At 57.1% G+C, this 25,038-nt stretch overlaps 6 protein-coding genes and 1 non-coding gene across 7 annotated transcripts; 4 read left to right on the plus strand and 3 right to left on the minus strand.

The window, feature by feature from the left end:
- Window positions 1-826: 826 nt before the first annotated feature.
- CYME_CMI015C (L-asparaginase) lies at window positions 827-2,206 on the plus strand (the record flags this gene model as incomplete). The annotated part of the gene is made up of 1 exon (XM_005536157.1): window positions 827-2,206. One exon carries the CDS (start codon window positions 827-829, stop codon window positions 2,204-2,206), a length of 1,380 nt encoding a protein of 459 aa, XP_005536214.1.
- A 4,781-nt stretch (window positions 2,207-6,987) lies between these two features.
- On the plus strand, window positions 6,988-8,097 carry CYME_CMI016C (similar to 3,4-dihydroxy-5-hexaprenylbenzoate methyltransferase, mitochondrial; the record flags this gene model as incomplete). Its single annotated transcript, XM_005536158.1, has 1 exon — window positions 6,988-8,097. One exon carries the CDS (start codon window positions 6,988-6,990, stop codon window positions 8,095-8,097), a length of 1,110 nt encoding a protein of 369 aa, XP_005536215.1.
- Window positions 8,098-9,466: 1,369 nt separating this feature from the next.
- On the minus strand, window positions 9,467-10,279 carry CYME_CMI017C (similar to exosome complex exonuclease RRP40; the record flags this gene model as incomplete). The annotated part of the gene is made up of 1 exon (XM_005536159.1): window positions 9,467-10,279. One exon carries the CDS (start codon window positions 10,277-10,279, stop codon window positions 9,467-9,469), a length of 813 nt encoding a protein of 270 aa, XP_005536216.1.
- Window positions 10,280-10,853: 574 nt separating this feature from the next.
- CYME_CMI018C (similar to U3 snoRNP component Utp14p) lies at window positions 10,854-13,877 on the minus strand (the record flags this gene model as incomplete). The annotated part of the gene is made up of 1 exon (XM_005536160.1): window positions 10,854-13,877. The coding sequence occupies one exon, from the start codon at window positions 13,875-13,877 to the stop codon at window positions 10,854-10,856; it is 3,024 nt and encodes a 1,007-aa protein (XP_005536217.1).
- Window positions 13,878-14,174: 297 nt separating this feature from the next.
- Window positions 14,175-20,588, plus strand: CYME_CMI019T. The gene has a single exon (XR_002461316.1). It is a non-coding gene; the product is annotated as a hypothetical transcript (transcript).
- On the minus strand, window positions 15,548-20,143 carry CYME_CMI020C (hypothetical protein, conserved; the record flags this gene model as incomplete). Its single annotated transcript, XM_005536161.1, has 1 exon — window positions 15,548-20,143. The coding sequence occupies one exon, from the start codon at window positions 20,141-20,143 to the stop codon at window positions 15,548-15,550; it is 4,596 nt and encodes a 1,531-aa protein (XP_005536218.1).
- A 1,730-nt stretch (window positions 20,589-22,318) lies between the features above and the next one.
- CYME_CMI021C (hypothetical protein) lies at window positions 22,319-23,386 on the plus strand (the record flags this gene model as incomplete). The annotated part of the gene is made up of 1 exon (XM_005536162.1): window positions 22,319-23,386. One exon carries the CDS (start codon window positions 22,319-22,321, stop codon window positions 23,384-23,386), a length of 1,068 nt encoding a protein of 355 aa, XP_005536219.1.
- Between the last annotated feature and the right edge of the window lie 1,652 nt (window positions 23,387-25,038).

Below are 25,038 nucleotides of genomic sequence, written 5' to 3' on the forward strand. Positions count from 1 at the left end.
TGAATATGCACAATACATGGAATCCATCATTCACAGGCATGCAGAGCACTTGTAATGGATCAAATATGAATATGCACAATACATGGAATCCATCATTCACAGGCATGCACAGCACCTAAAATGGATCAAATATGGACATCCACAATACATGGAATCCATCATTCACAGGCATGCACAGCACTTGTAATAGATCAAATATGAATATGCACAATACATGGAATCCATCATTCACAGGCATGCAGAGCACTTGTAATGGATCAAATATGAATATGCACAATACATGGAATCCATCATTCACAGGCATGCACAGCACCTAAAATGGATCAAATATGGACATCCACAATACATGCAATCCATCATCTATAGACACGCATCTCGTGCGCCTGCATCGCTTCTTTTCAGCCAGCACTGGACACGCCGACGATCTCGTTGGGGGCACGCACGTGCGCAGACACGCAAATCGCGCTACCGAACACATTGGCGATTGCTCATTGGCGCGTGAAATCCGGTACGTCGCGAGGATTGCGCTTCGCAGATGATTCAAGTGTTTTTCTAGACTTGGAGCTTTCGGGTGCGTTGACTCCAAACCGTGAGGGCTCGCTCTGGTACTTTGATTGGCCTTTGGCGTAGTTGTAGTTGAGGGAGACTTGGACTGGCTAGGCGTTTTGGAGTTTCGAGGGGTGCACTGGCAACTGCGCGCACGCGTGGACTGCAGCAGTCCACGGCGTTTTCAACTTTTCAGAGCAGCCTTGGTGCTACACACTGTGTCCGGTGGGTCGAAGGACGCTAGGGACTCGAACCATAGGAAAACGCTGCTGAAGAGTTTATGAGCGGGAGCTGGCAGAGCTGCTCTGATCAGTCATCACAGCGTGTGGCGGAGTGGGTTCGGGAGGTGTCACGCCAGCAGTCGACGACTCGGTCGAGCTCCTCGGGAGCACCATGCTCGCGGGTAATGCCCCCACCGCCGCATCGTCCGTTACCGCGGTGTCGGCGATCTGTCTCGGGCTCGGAGAAAACGCTGGCGCCCAAAAGAACGATGCCGCCGCTGCGCCCAGGTGCACCAGTGCCACTCGAGCGCGTGGCGATTATCGTGCATGGTGGTGCATGGTCGATACCGAACGACCGCACGGATGCTTCGCTCGTTGGGGTTCGGCGGGCCGCCCTAGCGGGGCATGCGTTCCTCTTACAACCAGATAATCACCACGCTGCGCTAGACGCCGTCGAGGCCGCTGTTAGGACCATGGAAGACGATCCCGTGTTTGACGCCGGCCGTGGATCGGTTCTCAATGAGGATGGACAAATTGAAATGGATGCCGGAATCATGGAGGGACGCTTCCTACGCTACGGTGCTGTGGCCGGCCTCAGCGGCTGCGTGCGTAATCCGATCTCTGTTGCTCGTGCTGTCATGGAACGCACTGAGCATTGCCTGCTCGTGGGCGCCGGCGCGGATCGTTTTGCGCTGCATTGCGCTGCTGAGGGCTTAGTGGAAGCTGTTCAGAATGAGCGTGCCGAGCTGATGACGCCGGAAGCGCTTGCCGAGTGGAAACGTCATCGGCACTTTCGCTCCGCCGTTCGAGGTTGGTTTGGCGGCAGCTTCTCGACGGTGGCGTCGCGGCATCCGTCAACGAATGGGAGTCTGTCCCGATCGAAAGCCCCCACAAGCAGAGAAAAAGCGGACTCTGGCAGTCGTTTTCGATCAACAGGCACAGTGGAGCAGAGCCAAGTCGAGCCGTATGCAAACCTGGGCCACGACACGGTCGGTGCAGTGGCGATCGATAACTTTGGTAATGTTGCGGCCGCGACTTCCACTGGTGGCATTACCTCCAAGATGGTTGGTCGTGTGGGCGACGCGCCACTTATCGGTTGTGGCTGCTACGGCGATAACGCAATCGGAGCAGTATCGGCGACGGGGCACGGCGAATCCATCATGCGCATCATGCTGGCAGCCCGCGTGTGCTCGCTGCTGCAGGCAGGCCTGAGTGCTCAAGAAGCTGCTCGCGAAGCGCTTCGCCATATGGACGCCCGCGTCGGAGGCCGTGGCGGCGTTATTGTCGTTACCAAGAGCGGTGACCTTGGCGTCTCTTTCACCACGGATCGCATGGCCTGGGCCTCGATCAGCGACGGTGTCATGCGCTCAGGCATCGACGAAGATATGAGCGATTGCCTAGAGAGTCGCTTCAGAAATGACTCGTCATTCTCCCGATAGCATACGTTTTTGAATCGCAAGTCTGCGAGGCTCGTTGACAGACCGCCTCGTGAGGACAACGAAGACTCGCTACTGTTGCATGACAAGAAGGGGCTGACGTCGCCGCGGGCGAGCACATCAACGCGGGCCTGAGAAGGCTGCGCGTTTTTGAGCCGCCTGCTGCCACAGCTGCCGAGCAGCAGCTTGCTAATATGATCAGGTGTACACTCATGCGGAATTAAACTGAAAGATTGAATCGCTCACGCTTTTCGTTTCTTGAGGTTCTTCATCGAAACTTCTTAGATACACGTACACGACGCTCGAAACGCAACAATAGAGGCTCATGGACTCATACCTACTTTTCCGCCTCTGGATCGTATTTTCGGAGTGCCTCCTTCGGCGCTCTACCGCTGGTATTCGTGACGTTCCCCTGATCAAGAACATTCGCAACACCCATGAGCAATGGCTTGGAAAATGCAGGATATCCTTATCCAAACGCATACGTACAAGCATCCGTGGTTCTTCTTTCCTCATGAGTTGCACGTTCAAATCACGCATCCATCAAGTTTTCAATTTTCATGTTTCATGGAAACTTTTCTTTGCTGCAATCCGCACTGCTGGATCGAAGAAGAAAAAAAGCTCGACTTGATTTTGTGACGAATTGCGTACAAGCTCATGCCTAATGTTCACAGAAATTATTTACGCCAATCGATAGATTCCCTTCGTGAGACAAGTCATCCTCTTTTGGCTAACATCGACGACGCTGCATTCCACAGCTGCATGAGGCCTCGCCCGAGATACACTCCCAGACGCACCCCGCTTGTCTGATTCAACGCGCGCGGGTAGTGGACTTGGACTTTACGCAACGCAGGATTCGCTTTCGATGGAGAATGCGTCATCGCTTTACACGAAGCGCTCGTAGACGGATCAACCATTCCGGCACTAATCTCGAGCCCGAATCTTCATCCCGGAACTTGCTCATCCTGGACGACATCGCGTTCCACTAATCCTCTGTTGAACGGAATTGCTTGCGCATCCGCGTGCAGCTTTTAGAGTACGAACCGCTAAGACCACCACGAGAAGAGGCCCGAAGTCCGAGGGTACTAGAGTGGTTGCGGCAGCGGAGCCGGCCACCAAATGGAGCCCTTTGTACCCGTCAAATGCTTGCACCAAGCGTTGAAGAAAGCTTGAACGCGGCACAGGGCTTCCCTCGGGGCAGGAGCTTCTGTAGACACATCGAAATACCTGACCATCGTCAAATTTCAGCGCTGCGACGGGCGCCCAGAGGTTCTGTATAAATAAGACAAAATCGGTATACGAAGCGTAGATGGTAGCCTTCGCCTGGGCATCAATTGTGTCGACAATAGCTGGAAACAGTGAGGTCGTGACTTGAACGCTGCAACCAGCATCCTTCGACTGCGAACTACGAAGCTGAAGGCGAAGGACAGACCGTCGTGCTTAGCATGGGAGGTAATGGAGATGAAAATGAACCAATGGCAGAGAAAGCCCGTATAGGCTGGTGCTTCTCGTAGCCGCAACTGACGCATACGTTCGCGTGGACACCCACGTTCTTCGATACAGTTCATTTGACTCGAACAGGGTGTCGGAGCGATAGCGATACCCCATTCCTACCCGCGAGTGGCATTTCCGACGCTTCGCCGATGGTACTGATGTGCCCGAGGGAGCAACGCCTTCTGGGCACGAGCCATCGTAATGCTTGGCCCAGTGAATTCAGCAACAACGGGAAGAGCGCAACTTTTTTCTCTTCTCTTTTCCCAGAAGCATTCAATCGAAAGAGTGCAGGGCGTAAATGGGCGAAAAGTTTCCGGAAGAACTCATGTTGTCCCTGCTAGCGCTAGTGAAAAGGCACGTATTTACGAGCCAGACATTCTAAGATCAGCGAGTCGATGAATGTACTTTCTTATGGTCTCGCTTACGAACCTCGCGCATCCAAAACAGAAACTATTTTACGCTACCTACACAAGTTTATCCTCGTCACCTCATTCCAATTTGTGCATTCTCTTAGAAACGCTATCAAACAAGACGCAGCATGTGCAGTGCCCGTACCGTTCATACGAACGGTGGTAAAGGGAGACGAATGGACATCGAACGAAGCACGTTCCGATGGGAGACTGTTGCGCGTTGCAAAACACATGATGTATTTCGTACTAAAAAACGCGAATGCTCATCACGGGATCCACGGATGCTCGTCTCACTTGATGTGACCAAATTCGCGTACAATTGCTGACCTGTATCGTGTGTGATCTGAAAGAAGGGCAGAATCGCCGTTCGCAAAGAAGAGAACAGCGATCAGTCGAGCAACATCAGCTCAGGGCGCGAGTCCGTTACGTGATCGCCAATATACCGAACAAGACGAAGAGCATCGTTTGACACTTCACGCTCCGTCCAAGCTCTTCGAGTATTCTGTGTCCCATTTTACTGTGTCCTGCTATGAGATAACGTGGATTTCCAGCACTCTGAATCAGGTACGGATGATGCCTCTGCGATTGGCAGCGAGCCGTCCTTCGCGGCAACTTGTTCTGACCGCTTGAATCCAAATGAATGCGTTGTCTCTGCTGTTCAATTCCATATGAACCCTCGTCGACGCATAAATGAGTCGTGCACATCAACGGCACCGAATCTGCTCGAAACTCCGCGCTCTAACTTCACTAGCGCTCCACTGCTGAGGCTTGCTTCAGCTCATCAGCGCGTGGAGGCAAAAAAGCGTGATTTGCTTCGTTGGCGTATACGCGACGGAGAAACTAACGAAATGGAACTCAGGGAACGGCGCGTGCACAGATAGCAAAGGAGAGTTTCATTGCTACCGCCAACCTGGTGCGTCTGAAGCCTGCGAAAAAGCAACAGTGGACAATGGCCGCTCCATTCATGCCACATCGCCAGGTAGAAGAAAAGGCAGACAGAGCAGAGGAGAGCCTTCTCGGACATGTAAGAGGAGGGTCCTAACGAACAGGCGACCAAGGAGGACTTGGGGCAAAAGCTGTCGGAGCGGAAACATCTTTCAGGAACCATCGTCAAGGCCTCCGTCCTACAAATTACCATCAGGAATAATCTCCCACACAACGAAATGCTCAACATCGTTCCCGATCGCGTGGCTTCCGTCTCGACGCAAGGTAAACCCAGTTTCCCGCTCCACGATGCATGTCGCCGAGCAGGTATTCGTACCAGTCTCGGACGCAGAGCTGCCAGCAGCCGGGATTCCTCAGGAGCTTTTCGATCTCGGCTTTGTGCCATAACACAATGGATGCTCGGGACGGAAGACGCAGTGCGGTCCGAGTACAGGATCAGGGATATACGCACACGCACACACACACATTACCCAGACTTGGTTGACGCTTCACTGCACAATGTTGACGATCGGAACATCTGCACTGCAGGCGACCATAACACTATCAAACCGACCACTGCAATCAAGTCCATACGCCTGCCAAATGACGAGCGCTCCATGCAGCGCACCCTGTAGGCGTTCCATTCTCACGCTGGCGGCCCCGGTGAGTTGGTACTGACACCAAAAAAGAATCTTCGCCTCTGCGCATACACGAGCGTCCATATCGCCCAGGCGGACAATCCGTGGCACGAATCCATGCGACAGTGCTGGTGCTGCCAAAAGATTCCATTCGACGGAAGCAGGTCTCTTGCATTCACCAACTTGTCCAATGCACTGAAAAGATAAGTGACCGAAAAGCCGTTTTGTTTTCCGGTGGTAACCCGCGTCGCTGGACGTTCTGTGGCGAGCCATGGAGACGCCCATGTCCCTTCGACGAACGCACGCCGCAAGTGCATTGCTCCATGCCGAACGAATCCCATCGATGCATCCAGGGCGCCATCCAGGTATGTTGAGCACGGGCGCACATGCACGTAGCTACAGAAGAAGGGCTTGAAACACATCCAGATGAACGAGGTGGCGTGCGTCTCGCTGACTTGACGGAGATACGGATGCCTCGATGGGCATCCGAAAAGGACCCCTGCGATTCGGGAGCGTCCATCGTTTCTTTTTTTCTGCCGGAGGATCTTTCCAGTTGATCTATTGACGACGCAGTGCGCCGTTATTCGGCAGAGCGGAATGCTTCTGATCCAAAGAAATCAATGCCAAAGATACAACGCATTTGATTCCGGTCTGGAGCAATGCACTGATATTGTATGAGCTGCAACCCAGTAGCGTTTAAGCGCCGTTCGTACACATACATACCATGAACGATTCGCCAGCGCAACTGGCGAACGATCATGGAGCACCTGTATTCCATACAACTGAGATTAGCTGCATGCTCGCAGCGCAATCGAAACGATCGACGAGCAGTTCATGGAACTCAGTCCGCCGAACCCGGCGGCATGGATGGAACAAGTACCACGAGGGCGCTATCCCGACGTAAGAGCACCGTTGCCGTCTTTTCTGCGGAACGCGCTGCAAGGAAAGCAGGTGCGCCTGGTAAACAACGCCAGCGCGGCCGCTCCGTGCCCGGGCGACCATACTGCTGGGCAGGCGACGCGCGCCCCCCGACCGGAAATTGGATGATCGCGCCTCCTGCCTGACCTCGGCAGGCAGTCGACTCCTGCACTTGGTACTGGCAACTGGACAACCCGTTTTTGTTCTTCGGCCGGTAAAGCGCTTCTGTCGTCCGTGGGAACGCAAAGCAGTCGTGCTTGCGGTTGCGTACTGAAGCGGCAACGCCGAAGCAGTGCGTGCAGAACACGCACCGTCAGCCTGGCACTGCCTCTTACCGGGGACTCGCGAACGCGGCAACCAATAGCGTTCGTATTTCCTAGAAAGGGTGAAAACCTTGTCCATGCAAACGCCAAAAGGACACGTACTCGCAAAACTATGGTTCGGGTTGCGTTGTTGGCGACTGTCGCGAACGTCAAACAGCGTGCTGCCAGAAACACGACAACGGCAGTGGCGGTGGCGGTGGCGGTACGGACTTCACTCCAGAGGCGCCCACGACGCTTCCCCGCGGACCTCCGTCGATCGCGAACAGGTTAAACGCTTTGCAGAACAAGCGCGGGACTGGTGGAACCCAACTGGACCTGCTGGCATGCTCCAGCGAATGAACCCAGCCCGTATCGAGTTCATCAAAGAGGCAGTAGCTGGGGCGCTCGATATCACGCATGCGCCCATTGGCGATGACACGCATCCAGGGACAGCAACGCGATCCAGCTTCAGGTCCAGTGCCCGTAGCGCTGGAAGCGGGTGCGACACGCACCACTGGGCCCGCCTACGTGTCCTCGATGTTGGATGCGGGGCGGGCCTGCTGAGCGAGGCACTCGCCGCGCTCGGTGCACACGTCACTGCGATCGACGCTGCCGCAGAGGCGATCGCCATCGCCCAGCAACGCCAGGCGGCGATGGCGGCGCTTTCATCGATGACGTCGTCGACGAGCGGCATGGCGACGATGCGTGCGTCCCGCGCACGCTGCCTGGCGGAGCGTCTCGCGTACCGGTGCGCATCGATTGAGGAGTTGCTGGCGGAGCGGGGCAACGCCGCATCCTTCGATGTTGTTACCGCGTTGGAGGTGCTCGAGCACGTCCAGAATCCGCTGGTATTTCTGGGAAATCTTGTACAGATGCTGAAACCTGGTGGGGTGCTTGTGATCAGCACGCTGGATCGATCCATCGCGTCTTTCGTAGTGGCGATTCTCATGGCTGAACGGGTGCTAGGCCTCGTACCGCGCGGTACGCATGATTGGAGCCGGTTTATTCAACCGGAAGAGCTGACGGAGGCGCTCTTGACGCTTGGGCGGTCAGCTGGTACGGGTTCAGAGGTGGCGTGTCGGGGGTCACGGCACTCGATGGAGATTTGTCGGGTCGCTGGCCTCGTGTGGAATCCCTTGTCCGGGGGTTTTGCACGAACCCGCTGGACAGATGTAAACTATATCTTGGCAGCGCGGAAGAGGCGATGAAAAGAATCCTGGTCGTCGGAGAGGTAGACGCGCGGCGTTTCAGGCGACTGAGGAGGAAGGATGGATTGGAAGCGCATGCGTGCATGCATAACGATTGCAGGCTGGTGGACTGAACTAGGATTGCTCGCGAGACGGCATTCACGTTGACAGGGATTCACTGGAGCAGGTAACCGGCTGCGACGTCAAGATGCTTCTGGGTGTTTCGCGGTTCGCGCCTGCAAACCGCGCGGCAGCGGGTCCCCTGCGATGGCTGTCGTCCCAGGAGTGCTGACGACGACGACGACGACAGTCCTGGTGTCAGATGGCGCTGAAGCGATGGTGCACGCAAATGCTTGTGAAGGACCTGAGCTATTTACGTCAGCAAGCAGCTGGTTACTAATTGTTATGCACCAGAGGTGCTTCGCGTCTCCCTCGGACACACGGAAGAGTGCGAGTGAACCTGGCCGATGGCGAACGTCCCGTGAAACGCTACGAAAATGCGTCCCGCAATTGCATTGATGATAACGCGACGGCTAGTCCATCTACTTGGCTATGTTCATTGGTCTAGGTGCTCGTCTGCTCGCCTGCCTGCCTCGTGTCGCGGACCCAGGGCCTTGCCGAGTACCGTGACGCTTGCAGCAATGATGATCTGACAAGGATCGGTGTAAAGCTTCGGCTACCGAATTCTAGCGTTTCAGCACAAGGGATTCGCTTGACGCCACAAGTGTCAGCTTCGAAAGACACGTTGCACGAGCACACGTACCACATGGTGCTGGTCGGGAGCCGGCGCTGCCAGCACACTGCGGAAATCGTATCGGATCGAGCACATGAATGTGCCGCTTGCCGGGACGCAGGAAACGATTCTGAATGCACGAGCACGAGTGCACGACTCGGACGCGACAAACGAGTCGCCCGGACGTCCTGACACAGAAGATAGAATCTGCTCCCTATTTCCCTTCGCGTCTGCACAACGTCGTGAGGTTCCAGGCGGAACGCACACCCCGTTGAAGCAGCACACAGCAGCGGTGACGTCTCTGTTGCGCACCTCGATGGTCACGTTCGATACCAATGACCTGGGCGTTGCATTTGGCCTCGAAAGCTCGACAGCAGCGACCTGGTGTGAAACACCCAGGCTGTCCGGCAAGCAATCCTATGTTGAGTTCATTGCATGCCACGCTGCTGAACGATGGCCTGGATGAGTAGCCGCGGCACGGAGGAAGCGCGGTTGCAGCGGCATGACGGCTTCTGGTCATGGAGCTGGCGCCAGGGGCATTCCTCGGCACTCGTCAGGATCATAGCATGTTTGCCGTTGCCACGCTTTTTGGCGCAGCATACGCCCCTAGTCCCAGCACCATCATCATCGTCATCATCAGCCGTGATTGATACCCGCTCACAGCGTCTGCATCGATTCCGTATCAGCTTGCGACACTGCCTCTATCAGCTGCCGAACAAGTCGTCGCGCTTCCGTTGGACTTGAACGAATGCCGCGCTGGATCGCGTGTCGAACGAGAATCGTTGTCCGAGTCGTGCGGCCCTTAACCCATACGATTCCATTCATGCCGATAGCCAGTTCGAACACGAGCTGTTTCCCTAGCTGCTGCAGAACCGGCGCGTCTTGCCGAATCATCTGCCGTGCTGCCGCCAGTGATATTCTAAACAGCGTTCCTCCTGCTAGTCTACCGAAGATCGCTTCACCACTGGTCCAGCTTTTTGCACTACCAGGCGCCTGGCAGCTGAGCTCGGTCTCGGCGAATCGTTGCGGGGTAGGCACCTGCGTGACACGCGCATAGACAACGTGCCCTGGAGCCAGGTGTGGACGGTTGCGTTTGGTTGCGCCCTCAAAAGCGAGGAGTGGTAGAAGCGCGGGCGTTGCTGCGCCAATCGCAACCCGATAGTGGTCGCCCCCGACCCGATCGACCACAACCCCAACAACAACATCGTTCACGTACGGAATGTACCGCCGCTGGTTTGACTCGACGTGCATTCGCGGAGCGTAGCGCAGTCTGCCTGTACGAGTCGCGATCAACTGACTTGGACGGTTCCAGTCGGGGAGCGCAGTGATGCCGGGCCCCACCCGCAACGGCACCAGGTTTGCGGGCAGCTGTGCTCGAGCGTCTGCAAGTACAGTGTCTCCCGGGAGTACCAAGGAAGACTCAGGTCTGAGAACCCGAGAAAAAGACTCGGAGTCGGTTCTCTCACTCATGATCAGATCGTGGGGATGCGTTGCGCTCCCATGGAATGCCTAGTTCGGCACAAAGTATCCGTCCAAGGCGTAGCTGACGTTGAACGCCCCCGCTGTGACGGCGGCGTTTCGCCCGTGCGCTCTCCGGATGCCGCTCGATAGCGCTGGTGCTGGTGCTGCTGGTGCGCTTTCCCATAACCAGGATCGATGGATAATTTGATATAATGTGGATTGTGGTTACCTGTGTACGTACGCTACCGTATGTCTGGTTCGTTCATTGTATGCATAGGCACGCGCACACACACACACACACCTTGATCCATGAGTGACTCTGTATCGTTTTATCCTCGAGTCTGCCTGTAAGATTACCGAGCGTTCAGTGCATATTCCAGAAACCTCGTTTACAGAGGACACGTACGCGCACTAGATGCACATCGAAGCATCCTGGTCGTGGATCGATTACGTCCCAGACTCCTGAAAACAGCACCGAGAGGGATTCCCGCTCATTCGTATGCGCAAACCTAGCGCATGTGTCCTGCTTCCGAGCACGTGTCGCCAATCGCTTCCAGGAATGAGGTTGCGCGCTACATGGCACTCAGGGTACGAGATGCTTGCGCAGCAGCGGAGCAATGGGGACACCCCGTCGACTCTGGACCGCGGGACGCACTAGCTGCTCGTGCGTACGAACGGTAACCCATTCGGGACCAAGTGGCGTACCGCCGACCGTTACAGCCTCAAAGTGAGCGGCACCCTGGAAACCTGACGGGACTCGCCGAACCTGAAGCATATCTGCAGCGCGCGCAAGACGACGTTCCGACAGGATGACGTGCCCCAGCTGGCGGTCACGACGGCGTGCCTGCGCCATCGCTCGAACGCGCGCTGCAGCTTGCTCGCGACGTTCTTTCAGGCGTCGTTCGTAGGCGCTTTCCAGACCTGCCCCGGACCAAAAGCCCCAGCCAGGAAGCACCGTTGGAATCGCACTGGTATCCGCGAGCTCATCAAGCTCAGCCTCTAGCTGCGCTGCTTTCTGTCGGGCGAATTCTGCTTCATCCTCTGCGGTGGCTGCCCCCGCATCACCAAAGGCCACCTGCACCCAACGTACCTGTTCATCGGAGGCTTCGTTATCATGTCGATGGCCGGCCGGTTGATCCTTGAGTGCGGATCCCGCACTCGCCGCCGCCGCGTTAGTTGCGCACTTGTGTTGCGCAGCTTCCGATGGTGCATCTGAAGACACCGACGCGTTTGAAGCGCTCACTCTGGTACGTGGAGTAGAGGCGCGTGCTGCTGAAACGCAACTCGCGTCTGCGGCGCCTGGAGTCGACACGTACGTCAGCGCGTCTCCATTCGGAGCCGGAGACGGCGCCCGCAATCTTTTCAGCGCAACGGCATCAGTTGCGTGCGTCTCAAAGCCGGCATTGGACGACTTGCACAGTGGATCGCCTGGATGACCTGCGGAAGCAGACTGTTGCAACCACGGATTGCGATACGGGTCAGGTGTCGATGATTTGTGCGCTTCCGCTCCCGAGGTATCGCCAGTAGGCCCATTTCTGCGGACGCTAGCAACGGATTCAAGATGCCGAGCGGAGCACGTTCCATCGCCCAGCGCACTGAACTCGGCTGTCTCTTCCGCACGGTGGCGTTTGCGCGAAGCGCTAGGCGCAGCTGGCAGCGCGTGTGCCGGCACACCGTCACAAGTCTCGACTGGTTGCTCCGAAGCGGATTCCGTGACTGGGGTTTCATCATTCGGCGTCGTTTCTCTGTTCGGCGCTGAAGCTGTTTCGAATCGTTTCGATGCCGCTAGCTCGGTTTCGTCGCCCAGCGCGGCCTCAAACTTTTGAAAAGTCGCATCTGTTGGCCGCAGCGGGATCGAATCGTCGCCGATGGGCCCAGCTGCACCACTGGTCCCGGTATGTCGCGTCTCGGGGTTCTTGCGTTCTCCGTGGCTGCAGCGTGCGCCACAAGCGGCACGGTCATTGGCGTCCTCGTCGTCTGAGAGCCTATTGCGGATATTATCCAAACTGTCGTCTTCGTCTTCGCTGGACTCGCTCGCGTCCGTAACACTTGTATCTGTTGCGGAATCAGCAACGCGAACGCCGTAACGACGCCGAGCATGCACCCAGTTCTCTGCCTGACAGTCGCGCTTATTAGGCACATCATGCAGCACTTGTTCCGCAGCTCGTTTCATAAAAGCCAAACCAGCAAGTCCCGAAAGAGCGCTTTTCGTTGCCCCCTGGCCAGACCCAGCTGCAGACGATCGTGCGGCAACGTTTTCAGTTTCTAGATCGCTCGGCGCATGTTGCGGATTGGATGGAGGCAGCGAGCCGCCGGCATCTTCCATGCGTTCTTCAGAGGATCCCGTGGACAGCAGCGCCGCTGGTCGACGTAGCGCCAGGTCCGCAGCGCGATCCTGCTCTCGAATGGCATCGCGAGTCGCTGTATCGAGTTTCTCGAAGCCACGCTGCAGCTGGTGACGCACCCATTGGCTCTTGCGTCGATGGCGTTGCGTTGCACGCTCGAGGGCGCGTTGACGCTCCTGTTCCCGTTGGAGAGCCTCTAGCTCTGAGCGAGCGGCTGCAACCTCATCATTGTTTGTAGCTGCCGCTGGGCGCTGCCCCGGAGCCTTCGATCCTGCACCAGCGATGGCCTGCAAATCTCGAATGCGGAGCTCCCGGACGCGCTCTCGTCGGTGCTTGCGTAAGCGCCGCGTTCGTCGACTCGTGATCCGCTTGAGGAGTTTCGCGCGCTGCTCCTGGTAGAAAAGCAGCGTGCGATTCCTGGCGAGTTCCCGCTTACGGCGTTCAATTTCAGAGCGAGTGAGATGTTGGAGAGCGCGGCTTTCCGCCTGAAGCATCTGGTTTTCATCCAGTGCCTCTTGCGCAACGAGAATATCGCGGACGGTGGTCTCGAGCCCCGCTCGCGGAGTCTGCCGCATCGCCCTATCCAGCTGTTGAAGGTCGTTGACTGCCTCCCCGAAACTTGCTTCCCCAAGTTCTGATGCGTCTTTCAGCGGGAAAGATAGATGCTGCTTAGACTCGAGGTGCTGTACAACTGGCCGCCAACCTTCAAGCTCCTTCTTCCGTGCCTGGTATGCTGCTTTTTGCTGTGCTGCCGCAGCAGCGAGTCGATGTGGCGGTGGTCGCAACCGCTGATCCGGTCTTGCTTGCGATAGCCGCTCAATGTGGCGCTTCATTTCTTCATGGTGCACGTCTCTGGGCGACAATGCGCCTAAAAAGTCGGTCAGCCGGACCTGTGGCTGTTCATGGCTACCGCTCCAGCCCAACGACGGCTGCTCTGGGTGCTCAGGCGGCGCGTCAAGCCGTTCTCGCACGTGTCGAGCGCGGCTTGGTACTCGGCCCAGAACCGATCGGAGCAGCGCATCGTGCGCCTCGCCGCTGTCGACGCCGGGTTCAGCGTCCGCGCTCAAGTACCACGCATCTGCGTCGGACGCCTCGCTCGGGCCGTTTGCTGGTGAGAATTGTTCCTCAGAGTCAGTGTCCGACCAGACTTCCAGACCAAGCCTTCGCTCCAAGATCTTCATGGTACTAAATTGGTGCTCTCCGTCCTCCGATGACGACATGTCTTCCTCTGCTGTCGTCAACAGCGGGCACGCCTTGAACATACGTGTCCGTAACGGAGCGGCGCATGCGTGTCGGTGTCGCCGCGTGCACGCATGCGTGCAGCAGCCCAGTACCAGGAATGGAATATTTTGTCGCAGATCTGCTGTTGCGCTGCATGCAGCTGCGTGCAGCAGCCCAGTACCAGGAATGGAATACGTTGTCGCAGATCTGCTGTTGCGCTGCATGCAGCTGCGTGCAGCAGCCCAGTACCAGGAATGGAATACTTTGTCGCAGATCTGCTGTTGCACTGCATGCAGATGCGTGCAGGCGAGCACCGCAGACCGTTCGCGTTGCAAGCTCTGGTAAACGATACAAGAGGCTTGTGCACATGGCATGGACTCTGGGCAGAGGAGACTCTCTCTCAAATAGTGCTTTTCGGTAGATGTTGCGAGACGCTTCTAAAGATGGGATGGAGTATGGAAATAAGAGACTTGGCGATTTCGTCAGATACTGTGGAGCGGAACAACGACGCAGTGCGCTTCGACGGATGGGAAGACTTGTGGAAACGCGATTCAGCCATCGCGACACCAAAGCGGAAGCGCGGAAGCAGCGCGTGCATCGTTGCTGCATATGAACAGCTGTCATGACGGAGATCGAAGGCGTGCTCACTACTTGCAGCAAGACACGGAAGCGAGTATGCGTTGAGCGCGCTCGACGAATGACCCGGTGATTGCGCCAGCTCCTTATGATCGGATCGGGAACACGGGACGCAGCCCCGTTCAGCGGCACTGCCTGAAACCGACAGAAGGCACCGAATGAGTACAGCAGCCGAATCGAGGAGTTGTGGACAACCTAGAGTAGATCGAGAGGGCCATAGAACGTTCATGGAACTCTTCCAGAAAAAAACACAGCGGCTGCTACCGAATAGGATCCGGCGAACACCTCCGCCCAACAAACTAACAAACAAACAAAGAAACAGCTGGAGCGTCAAGCTCCCTGTCTGGTGCCGATTTCTCCACAGCGCGTGTGGTGCACCGATAGACTCCGGGCTGACGCTGGTTCATTCCTGGAAAAGCACCACGGGCTCTATCAGGCGAATGCAACCGCTCCGTGGCCATAGATCGGCGCCAAAATGCTGATAAACAGCGTCAGTGCCCGTTCAGATACCTAGAAGACATCCGGCATGTCTGGACGGCAGCGCAGTGCCGCTGAAACCTTTCCCAGAGACCAGCAGCAAACGCGTCCCATACGACGTCCCGATAAAGCAGACCACGACCAGCGTACCGCGACCACCTGCGCTGGCATCAGGCCCGAGCGATACGCACTGCGCTCAGACGTGCGGTTGGTGCAAGCCCTGTCGCTTCACTTGCCATAGGTACCGCAGCATTTTCATGGTCGAAGATGAACGCCTCTGTCCAAACTCTATGGCGTGCGCGTTGCGAGTCGACTGTCGGCGTCGGGGGCTCGGCTACTCCGAAGACGCTCAATGTGTGTTCGCGTAGAGTGTCGGGTGCCTCGAGGTGCAGCGTTCGAGGCACCACGCTACGTCTTGCTCCGGTGCCGCGTGCCTACTTTACACGTATCCACAACAACACACAGACACACACACAACCACAACTCTAGAGGCATATCCATTGGGTTACAGTGAAACCCCGCCCATGACCAACGCGCACTGATCCATACAGAGCGCCAAGCTCTCGACACCATAGACACCCTCGATGTATCACCGATATCACTGGGGTGGCTGCTGGGGGCCCCAGGCGAAGGGCCTCACCTCAGCCAGGTCCGGGTAACGGTGAATCCAGTCCAGATACGCCTCTGGTGACTCGTCGCCCTCTGATGCTGCCTCTATCTCGATGCCTACCGCCAGAGCGTGTTGCCGTCGTTCACCAGCAAGTCGAGCAATATTTTCCGACCAGTACGCATCCAACTGGGCTGCTACTTCACAAAACGCCTGCTGCTTCATCTCAGCCGCTAAAGGCGTCGTGATTCGCATCATCGGCTGCGGGGGCGGCCACAAGAGGCCGTGTTGCTGGACTCGGCGCCAATAGAACGCATGTCGAATCCAGTCCGCAGCACTGAGCGCTTCGGTAGCGCTACAGCTCCGTCGCAAAAAGGCGGGAATAGCACGAAGCTGCGCAAGCGCCTCCGTCGGATCGGCAAGCACGCTCAGTTCAGAGAAACGATCTGCGCTGTTCAGATCGCCCAGAAGACGCTCATAAACCATCGCCATGAGCGTTGTGCCTAGTCTGCTGTCCGTGTGGTGTGCATAGAGCCACTCGAGACCACGTTCGAGCGCTGTGCTCGAGTCGTGCCCCAAAGACGCCGAATCTGTCGCAATCTGTCGTTCGTCCGCAGAGGCCAGGGCTGCCTCCGGACAGCGCACCTCATTCAGAAGCGCCAACGCCACCACGACAACCGCGGTATCGATATCAAGTCGACCAAGACGCGAGAGTAACGACCAGCGCTCCACGTCGTGGTAGCAAATGCATCCGGTGAAGGCGAGGCTCACCAGAAGCAAGCCCGCCAGAGGTCCACGCGCCTTCGGTCCCGCTCCCTGCAACGTATTGATGAGCGTCTCAAGGGCTTGTCGGACACCGGACTCCAAGCCGTCCTGAGCCCCATCATCACTTCGAACGCATTCGAGTAAAGCGAGCAGCTGCAACATCGCGAAGAGGATAGGCTGAGCGCGGGCACCGCCAGAACGGTCCAGTATGCGCTGCAACACCTCGCGAATGCGACGCAAACTCGGTACTGAAGCCTCGGTTACAACCAAAGTCGCGCTGGAACGCGACCGTGACGCTGCTTCCTCGCCTGCCGAGCACGAGGACGAGCAGAGAGCTGTCAACGCGGCTGGCCCGAGACGTCGCAAGACCTTCATCACGATCTGAACAAAGCGACTCTCGAGTGCTGCGGTGCCTGCTCCGGACGGCAGCGCTCGGTTGGCGCGCTCGAGTGCCTCCATCGCCATGTGCCAGTTGTGCTGTGCTGCTCGCTGGCATCCGAGCGTCCACTGCAGCTCAGCAAAGCTATCCTGAATGCGCGCTAGACTCGAATACAAAAGCGCATCTAGCATGCACAACGAGGCTTGCATGTTGCGGGTCCCGGTTCCGTCGGGTTGTCCCTGCACAGTCGCTGTCGAAGGTTGTGCGTTGTCGCTTGTCGACACGATGGGCGCTGTCGGAAGCGCCACAGCAGCATGCGCAGTTGCAGCAGGAGCAACAGCGGCTGTTTCCGCTCCTGCTCGCGCTGCAGAGTCGACAGTACCCCGGGTACCGTCTAGGCAAGCCCGCTGCCCCGCGATTCCACTCCATATTTCCGTCTCCACTGCGGAGGCGGCTGCTCCTGGCACCTCAGGTGCCTCTGTGTAGCGCGCGTGCGCAGCTCGTTCGCTTTCATGTGACGCACCGCCGGCGTTTCGCTCAAGCAACAAGCGTTCGAGCTCGCCAACGAGGCTCAAGGCCTCGGTGTGCCGTCCCTCTGCAGCCAAGAGCGACGCATACGCTGTACCGACAAGTGTCATCAACTGGAGCGCGTCGCTACTGGATGAACGCATCAGATGGTCTCGGAAACTCCAGCTCCGCGAAAGCGCCTCGGCAGCTGCAACAATCTTACCCTGCTGCTGGTAGGCCTCCCCGAGTGCGTACCAGGCGAGCAGTCGCCGACGATCTCGAAAGGCACTGACATCCTCAGTCTGCAGGTATTTTTGGAGTGAGACGGAGCAAGCCGACCAGTCCTGCCGCTCGAACTGCAACCAGCCTAACGTGAACCAGGCCCATGGTAGCGTCCTCGAATGAGCAGCGATCGTCGTCAGGCACACTTGTTCCATGCGTTGGACGGCGTTCCAGACGGCGCTGGAGTCCATTCGTTGCACCTGCTCGTGCAGGAGCCACGAGTAAGCCTGTACAAGTCGTAGCGCGGCAGTTTCATCGCTCGGTTCGAGTGCATGCGCTCTTTCGAGACAATGCAGGGCGAGCTGCCAGTACCGGCGAGCTTTCTGAGAACGCTCTCGTGCATCGCCGCGATTCACCTGCTCTGTGACACTGGCATGCTCCTGCGACAGGGGCTCGTTTCCAGGCAACGGATGCTCTGCGGATGCAGCGCTCCCCTGCGCCTCACCTGGGCCTGTGCGCCGGTCTTGAGGCTCTGCACTGCGCGTCGCATTGTCCAGTGTCGATGATGACGGCGACAACGTACCCGGTCGCTTCGTCGCACTGGGTTCGCTCCGCTGCCTCAGTCGAGCGGCGTCCGCTTCGTTCGGAGTACCCGAAGCATTCATGGACGCTGTCGTCGACGTCTGATGAGCCGCGCTCGAGTCTGTAACCGGCACCTGCACATCATGTGGGAGCAGTGATACCGAAACGCTCGGTCGCGCGAAGGGCACCGCTCCAGACAATGCACCACAGCCCGAGGCTCCTGCGCGTACTGCAGCCAGACTTGCAGCAGCGGTCGGATTAGCGCTACCCGACGCTTTCCAGATAGCGTGATCCATCTCTGGTGCCGGGGTGTCCAGCACCAGGGCACGTTCGCCGGCACCCGACGGCCAACCCAGCGCTAGGGCGCTTTCCCAGAGTACGCGCGCCAGCTCCAGGTACGGTGCACCGAAACACGGGTCGATTGCTATCGCCGCCAGCAAGTCTGGTATCGCATCAGCAGCTCTGGAGCTGGCGTCGCACTCCACTGGGGCGGATTGCTTACGCTGGTGCCGCAGACGGCGATGTCGTGCCCGACTTTGCAAGGCGAGTGCTCGTAGGCGAGAGGTCGAGGCGACGTCACGACCCCATCCAAGAAGCACAAGTCCCAGGGGCATCGGTGTCGGCTCGTGGTCATCTGCTTCCACCCGCAGATTTTGCAGCACTGACCAGTGTCGCTCCCAGTCGACGCAGCGGTCACCAGCGTAGGAGCGCCCCAGTGACGCCTCTGAGCGTGCCTGCTCATCGTGCCACTCTATGCGATGAACTTGTGCCCACAAGTCATTCGGATCAGCCGCCAACACCTGTTCACAGAGCGACAGTGCTCGTTGGCGCGAGCGCACATCGTTGTGTTGCCAAAGCTCCACTGCAAGTAGGCGCCAGGCAGCACAGCGCAGACGCGTCGACCAGAGCACCGCATCGCCCGTGAACGCTTCGGTGTGAAGAACCTCCAGAGCCATCTGGAAAGCATCTTGTGCCTCCTGCGGATGACCCAGCGCATGCTTCGCAATACCCACGGCCAAATGGAGCGATGCAAGGAGTACGGAAAGATGTCGCTGCTCTGACTGAAGCTCGCGGAGATGCTGCACCGCGCGTCCAGCAGCTCGAGCAACGACATGCCATTCTCTGCGGTGCATGCCGACACCCAACTGCAGTAGCGCCTGCGTCAGAGGTGTCTTACCTCTAAAGTTGTCGATGGCGAGGTCCTCGGTGCTGCTTCGAGCGGCAGTGCTTCTGCTGTCGTCATTCCGACATCGAATAGCAATCACGAAAAGAAGCACCCGAGCCAGCTCGTTGGTGTGCGCACTATACGGCACTCGGTGAACCGTTCGCTGGCACCATTCTCGCCATGAGTTTACCAACGACTGCGGCGCTGTGTCGTTGAACAGCAACGCTTCGAGTACGCTGGTGCATACGACGTCACCGCTTGCGGCACCGTTTATCCAGGAGTCCAGCAGCGCATGCGGGTCGCCTGCGTACGTCCACATGCTCATTGCTGCTCGGAGGTACGCGTCAAAGCGAACAGGGTGCTCGCGCCATGCCCTTGTTGCTGCACGTTGAAACCATCTCCACAACGCCACGAGTCCGCCGGTGGTGCTGCTTTTCAAGTAGCCAGCCATGTGTAGCCACTCGAGCGCGTCGGGCTCACGGTGTTCCACTTCGAAACGTGCCTGGAGACGTTCGCAGTCTAGTTCGTTGAATGCATGATCCGAGGGTGTTCGTCCACACAAGACGTCGAGTGCTCGTTGACGACGCACCAGAAGCTGCTCAAGTCGCTGTTCATCTGTCGCTGTTGGCTCGGCTTCTATGCAGCGGTCGCACGCTTCGAGAACCGCACGCCAGTAGGCTGTCGACTCGGTTCCCGTTGCCTCAGCGGCGGACTCACAGAGTCCTCGCCATGCCAAGAGGTCCGTCGGACGCAGCGCTGTGGCGCGCTGGTAAGCCTGGAGCGATCGTTCTCGCTCGCCAAGGCCCGCTGCAGCTGCACCCACGAAAACGTATGCGAAGTAGTTGCCTCGATCCTGTTGAAGGACCTGCCGGGCACACTCCAGCGCATAGGCGTAACGTTTGTCGCGAAGTGCCTCTTTCGCCTCGCGGAGCAAACCCGAGACCGACGCGTTTGCTCTGGCGCTCATGATCCATATTCTTGAAGCTTGCGATTCGCGCTTCTGCACAAAAAGAAGAAGCCTGAATGCGTCGACCAAGTCGCTGCGTTGCTGGTACTCGACCCGGCGCTCGTCGTGGCAGCCAGTGCCTTCACTGGCGCAGCTCTAGGCCGCCGTTTTCGGCACAAACCGAGTACCGGACTGCAGATTCTCCGAACACTCGCTCCGTTTCCGCCAACGTCTGCAGTTGATGAAAGTATGCTATAGGATCTTGTTCTACCAGAATCAGACACCTGAATACGACACGAGAAAGCACGAGCGAAGCAGGCCTGAACGGCTTGGAGACGCTCGTGCCGTCGCCTGCCGAGCACGTCCACGTCGCCGCTGCACTGCAGGATGCATTCATCGATACCGGGTGTCGAATGAGAAGCAACAGGTCAACCTGGGTAATGAGGGCGTACACACACAATAAAGTTATGCTTTGTTGGTAATTGTCAGCGACAACAGCCTTGACGGGGTTGCTCAGCGAATGCTTGCGTATCCTGTCTCTAGTCTCTGGATTGAGAATCGGGAATTTCTCCTGTAATTCCTGCAGCATTCTTCACAGTCAAAGCATGTTGATGGTCGCGGTCAAGTCCCGAGATCTCGCCGCTTCCCACTTTTTCGATGCACGTTATGCACAGGCATAAGCTGCAATCTACGCTGCGATGTCTATGTTCGTTTCCTTCGTGTAATGCCTCGTCTTGCACTTTGGAGCAGCAGCGACGCTTGACGCTGCGCAGGTGTTGCCGCCTGTCGACTGCAACTCCTCCTCGTCTTCCGAGTGCTGCACTGTGGCGTGCAAATGCTTGCTCCATCGCTCGCCGTATGCCGTTGACAGGTACAGAAGGATACGCTCGATGCCGTTTTCCGTTTCCGCACCTGGTGCAGGACCCGGCGATCACGGGCTTCGTCTGGCAGCTCCACCAGACGAGTACTCTGCCCGCTACGTATGGAAGCGCGTGCTGTTCCATTCGATAGAGGGTGTGTGGACCGCAATGCTTTCCATGATGAGACGAGTACCGGAAGGAGAATCAAACCCGGAAAAGAGGGAAAATTATTCGACCCGTCTACGTTCTCTTCGTGCAGAGCGGTGACGCATGCCGCACGGGAAGCGATCGCTGCGATGACTCAGGCCCAGCTTCCATGAACATTTTTCGAGCAAACATATGAAACGCCACCCCTGATAGCATATACGGTGCGAGGTATCACGTTTCTGTCGAATGGCGTCTCGTCGATAGCCATAAAGAAATCGGGATCACTTGCCATTCGAATGGAATGAATGATTCGAGGTGACACGATTCGTGGACGCTTCGTATGCGCTTGGGGAACGTCATCAAGTATTGAGGTCGAATCCTTTTAGTCTTTCATCCCGCACCGCGAATAACTCTGCCCACGAGTTGCCTTGAAACCGAAAGATCCAGAATCTGAACGATATGTGATTCGAGCAAGCCCTGTCTAGCGTACCGAGAACAACAGAGGTATCTACGCAGATACTGATTCACAATTTCGGCTACTGTACGAACGCTCGTTCGAGAACGTTGCGAATTATCTTGCTTTCGATGAACGAATGTACTCCAGCAGGAAAGCGACGATGCAATCACTCCGAAAAGTCGACCTCGAATCCGATAACCTTCACTCCTGCAAACATCATGTCGACGCTTCGCATCGTAAAATATCCGAAAAAGAATCAAGAGTCCGGAGCAGAACAAGCCGTTCTGCATTCTATGGTACGCTGATAGGGGTGTAGCGGTACGGGCGCTGCGAAAGCTTCTCACGCTGTACGATCGTCGATAGCGGAACCAGAGTACCTTCCGATCCGGTAAGATGATCGCCAGCCGCGAAAGCATCCATGACACTGCACCATATCTTCGAGTGACGGGAGCGACCCGCACCGGTCGTCCATTTCATCCAGAATATGAGTCGGTTCCTAGGAGCATCCGAGTGCAGAGCCTATCAGCAGCGCCTCCCCGAACGCTGCCCCATGAAGCGAAGGATGCCCCCAGCGACGCTCGTTCAGCAGCGCTCGACGCGGCAATGGCGAAGCGTCGACGACGCCCGGTCCCGTGACTCCTCGTTTGCGCTGTAGCGGGCGAGCGCTTTGGCTCTGGGACGCAGTGGTGCCATCGAGGCTTGAATGTCGCTATACATCGCCAGGCGTTGTTGATGATGCACCTCGGTGCGCACCAAAGCGACGCTTATCTCGGTTGGCTTCCGCCAAACCTATCCCTCAGAGACTTGGATGGTTACACCGTCGCTGACTGCAGCGCACTGCTCGCTCCACGCGGAGGTCGTCTTGTGCTGACTCCAGCTGAGAGCTCGAATGCTTCCGCATCAAGCAATAAGATTGTGCAAGCGGAGATCAATGTGGAATCTAGGCGGCATGCAACGCTGCGTTGGGCGAGTCTGGACGAGGCGTCCACATCCGAGTTGCTTCTCGGAGCTGTGCACGGCTCCGTGAAGTTCTGGATCTGCGACGAGGCGCGCCAGACGACGTCGTCGTCCGCTGAGCAGCCCTTCGTATCGAATGGCTCTGGAACTGCTCAAGTCACTGAGAGGCAACTGCGGGTTTTGATGGACCGCGAACCGACACAGCTGGGCGCACGGGGAAACCACGTCAGCGGTGAGCAGTCGGGCCGTGCGACGACCGAGGCGCACCTTCGTGCAACTTGTCCCGCGACCCTGAGCAGCCCAGTCGAAAGCGATACCCAGCTACCACCGGAAGAGTGTGCGCGATGGCGCTTTCTGCGAAAGCAGGCACGCGAACGCCTCGAGCATTTCACTACGAAAACGAACGTTACAGCTTCCGCGGAGCGGCATGTGCACGAACAAGCACCGACACAGCGTCAATCGACACCTTCAAAGACTCTGCAGGCACAGGGCGCTACATCCGTACCAGAGTCGTCATCCAATGATGATGATGGTGATGATGATGATGCTGTGCCCCAGCAAGCGGAGCATTCCATTTGCGAGGAGTCACTCGTACCGTTCGATGCCTCGATGCATTTACGAACCAAGTACATCAAAAAGTATCGTCGGAAACCCGCCAAATATGCTCGCAAGATTCTCAAGCGCCCACAAGCATACCTACTGCAAGCGAATTGGCTGCCAGTCGCTGCGGAGGATCGAAGCGAGATCACTGCCCTGCGCATGGGCACCCGAGTCGATGATCATAACCGAGTCGATGGAGCCGTGCTTGTCCGCGAGATGCCGACACCGTCCACAACCTGGTAGTCGTCTCTTTTTGTGTCATGATTGCATATCTGGCGTGTTGCGGAATGGGGCTTCGCGTTTACGCGCAACAGCAGGTGCGCTACGCGTGAACCGTACCACCGAAACGTCTGACTCCAGCGTAGGAGCCACCGCGTGGCTACATCATCGAGTTGTCATACATGTTGACGCAGCATCCCTGCTACCGATGCGCCGTGTATCCATGAGGCACCTTCCTCCATCGTTCTATTGTTGTGACTTTATAATTGGTGGCCCCGCCGGCGAACGCGACATACATCCATGAGGTACCTGGCGGCTGGCGGTCGCGTCTTGTGCCGTCTGGACGATAACGCTGACACAGACAGCGACTCGTTTGGACGAACGTGTGTCACGCGTTCATGGTGCATGATAAGGGCGCCGCTTTCTCTCGTGGATGGAGTCAACGGTACAGACCAGGCACTTGTTCAGGTATCGCAGCCGGTACTCTGGCACGAAGGCGTGCACTAGTTCCGCTTGTACCCATTTGAGAATAAAATGGAATAGGTCCTCCAACACGGGTGTTCACTTTAACTTTTGGACTCTTTCCATTGGCAGCGACAACAGCTTTTGTGCGCTTTTTCTGCGACTGCTTCCCTTGGCTCGCTTTGATGATGTGCTTTATGCACGCTGGTCTCTCCTTCGGCCCAGCCTCGTTGTCAGCATTCGAAAGATGTTGCTGACGGCAATCAGGTCCCGATTTCACGGCTTTCGGCTGTTGTCCACGCGTTTCATGCACAGGGGGTTGTTGCAATGCACGCTCCGCTCGCCATACTGAAGTTTGTTGTACACAGCTGCGGTGCACAGTGCGCTTGGATGTCAATGGACTGCGCTCAGGTGTTTCCATATGTCCACCAAACTTCCTGCTCCGAGCGCTGCCCTGTGGCACATGAACGCTTGCTTCATCGCTCGGTACATGCCTTCGATGGGTGCAGAGAGCTCGCCGCGGTGCCTTTCTCGGCTTTGGTGTCCGGTACCGTACACCGCTACGATCAGCAGCGTCTTGTGGAGGCTCCCGTGGTCGACTTTTTAGTGTACGCTGCACAAGCAAGCATATGCACTTGCATTCGATACAAACGTTGTCGTATGTGATGCTTTCCATGATGAGAAAACAAGTATCGGAACACACATCTCGGACTGGAGATCAAGTTCGGGATTTCGATTCGTTTACGCTCCCTGCCGTGCAAGGCGGTGATGCACGCTCCACTTGAAGCGATTGCCGCGATGACCCAAGTTCGAGTCCCAGACCCTTGTCTACGCAAACCGAAGGAACGATAGTGTCTGGGAGCGTATCTCGTGCGAGTGATCATGGTGCTGTCGAGTTCTGTCTCATCGACGGTGATCACAGCGTAAGGATGATTCATCACGCGTACAGCATCGATTCCTTGAGGTGGCACGTTCACGGGGAACGTTCGGCATGAGCGCGTACACAAGTGTTCAACGGAAACACTGAAGTTTGTTTCGTCGTCGATCCGGCAGCGCGAATGCCTGTGCCCACATTCGTTGCCTCGAAACAGAAAGACCGAAAAATTCCAGATTGCAGCTGATTTGAGCGCGCTCCCTAGACGCAAAAGCGAAGCCTGGACGCTTGCAAGTGCGAATTCCATCATGATAGCGGTCGTAATCCAGATCTTACGTCG

Source organism: Cyanidioschyzon merolae, chromosome 9, assembly GCF_000091205.1.
Source record: "Cyanidioschyzon merolae strain 10D DNA, chromosome 9, complete genome".
In the NCBI taxonomy this organism is placed as follows: domain Eukaryota; phylum Rhodophyta; class Bangiophyceae; order Cyanidiales; family Cyanidiaceae; genus Cyanidioschyzon; species Cyanidioschyzon merolae.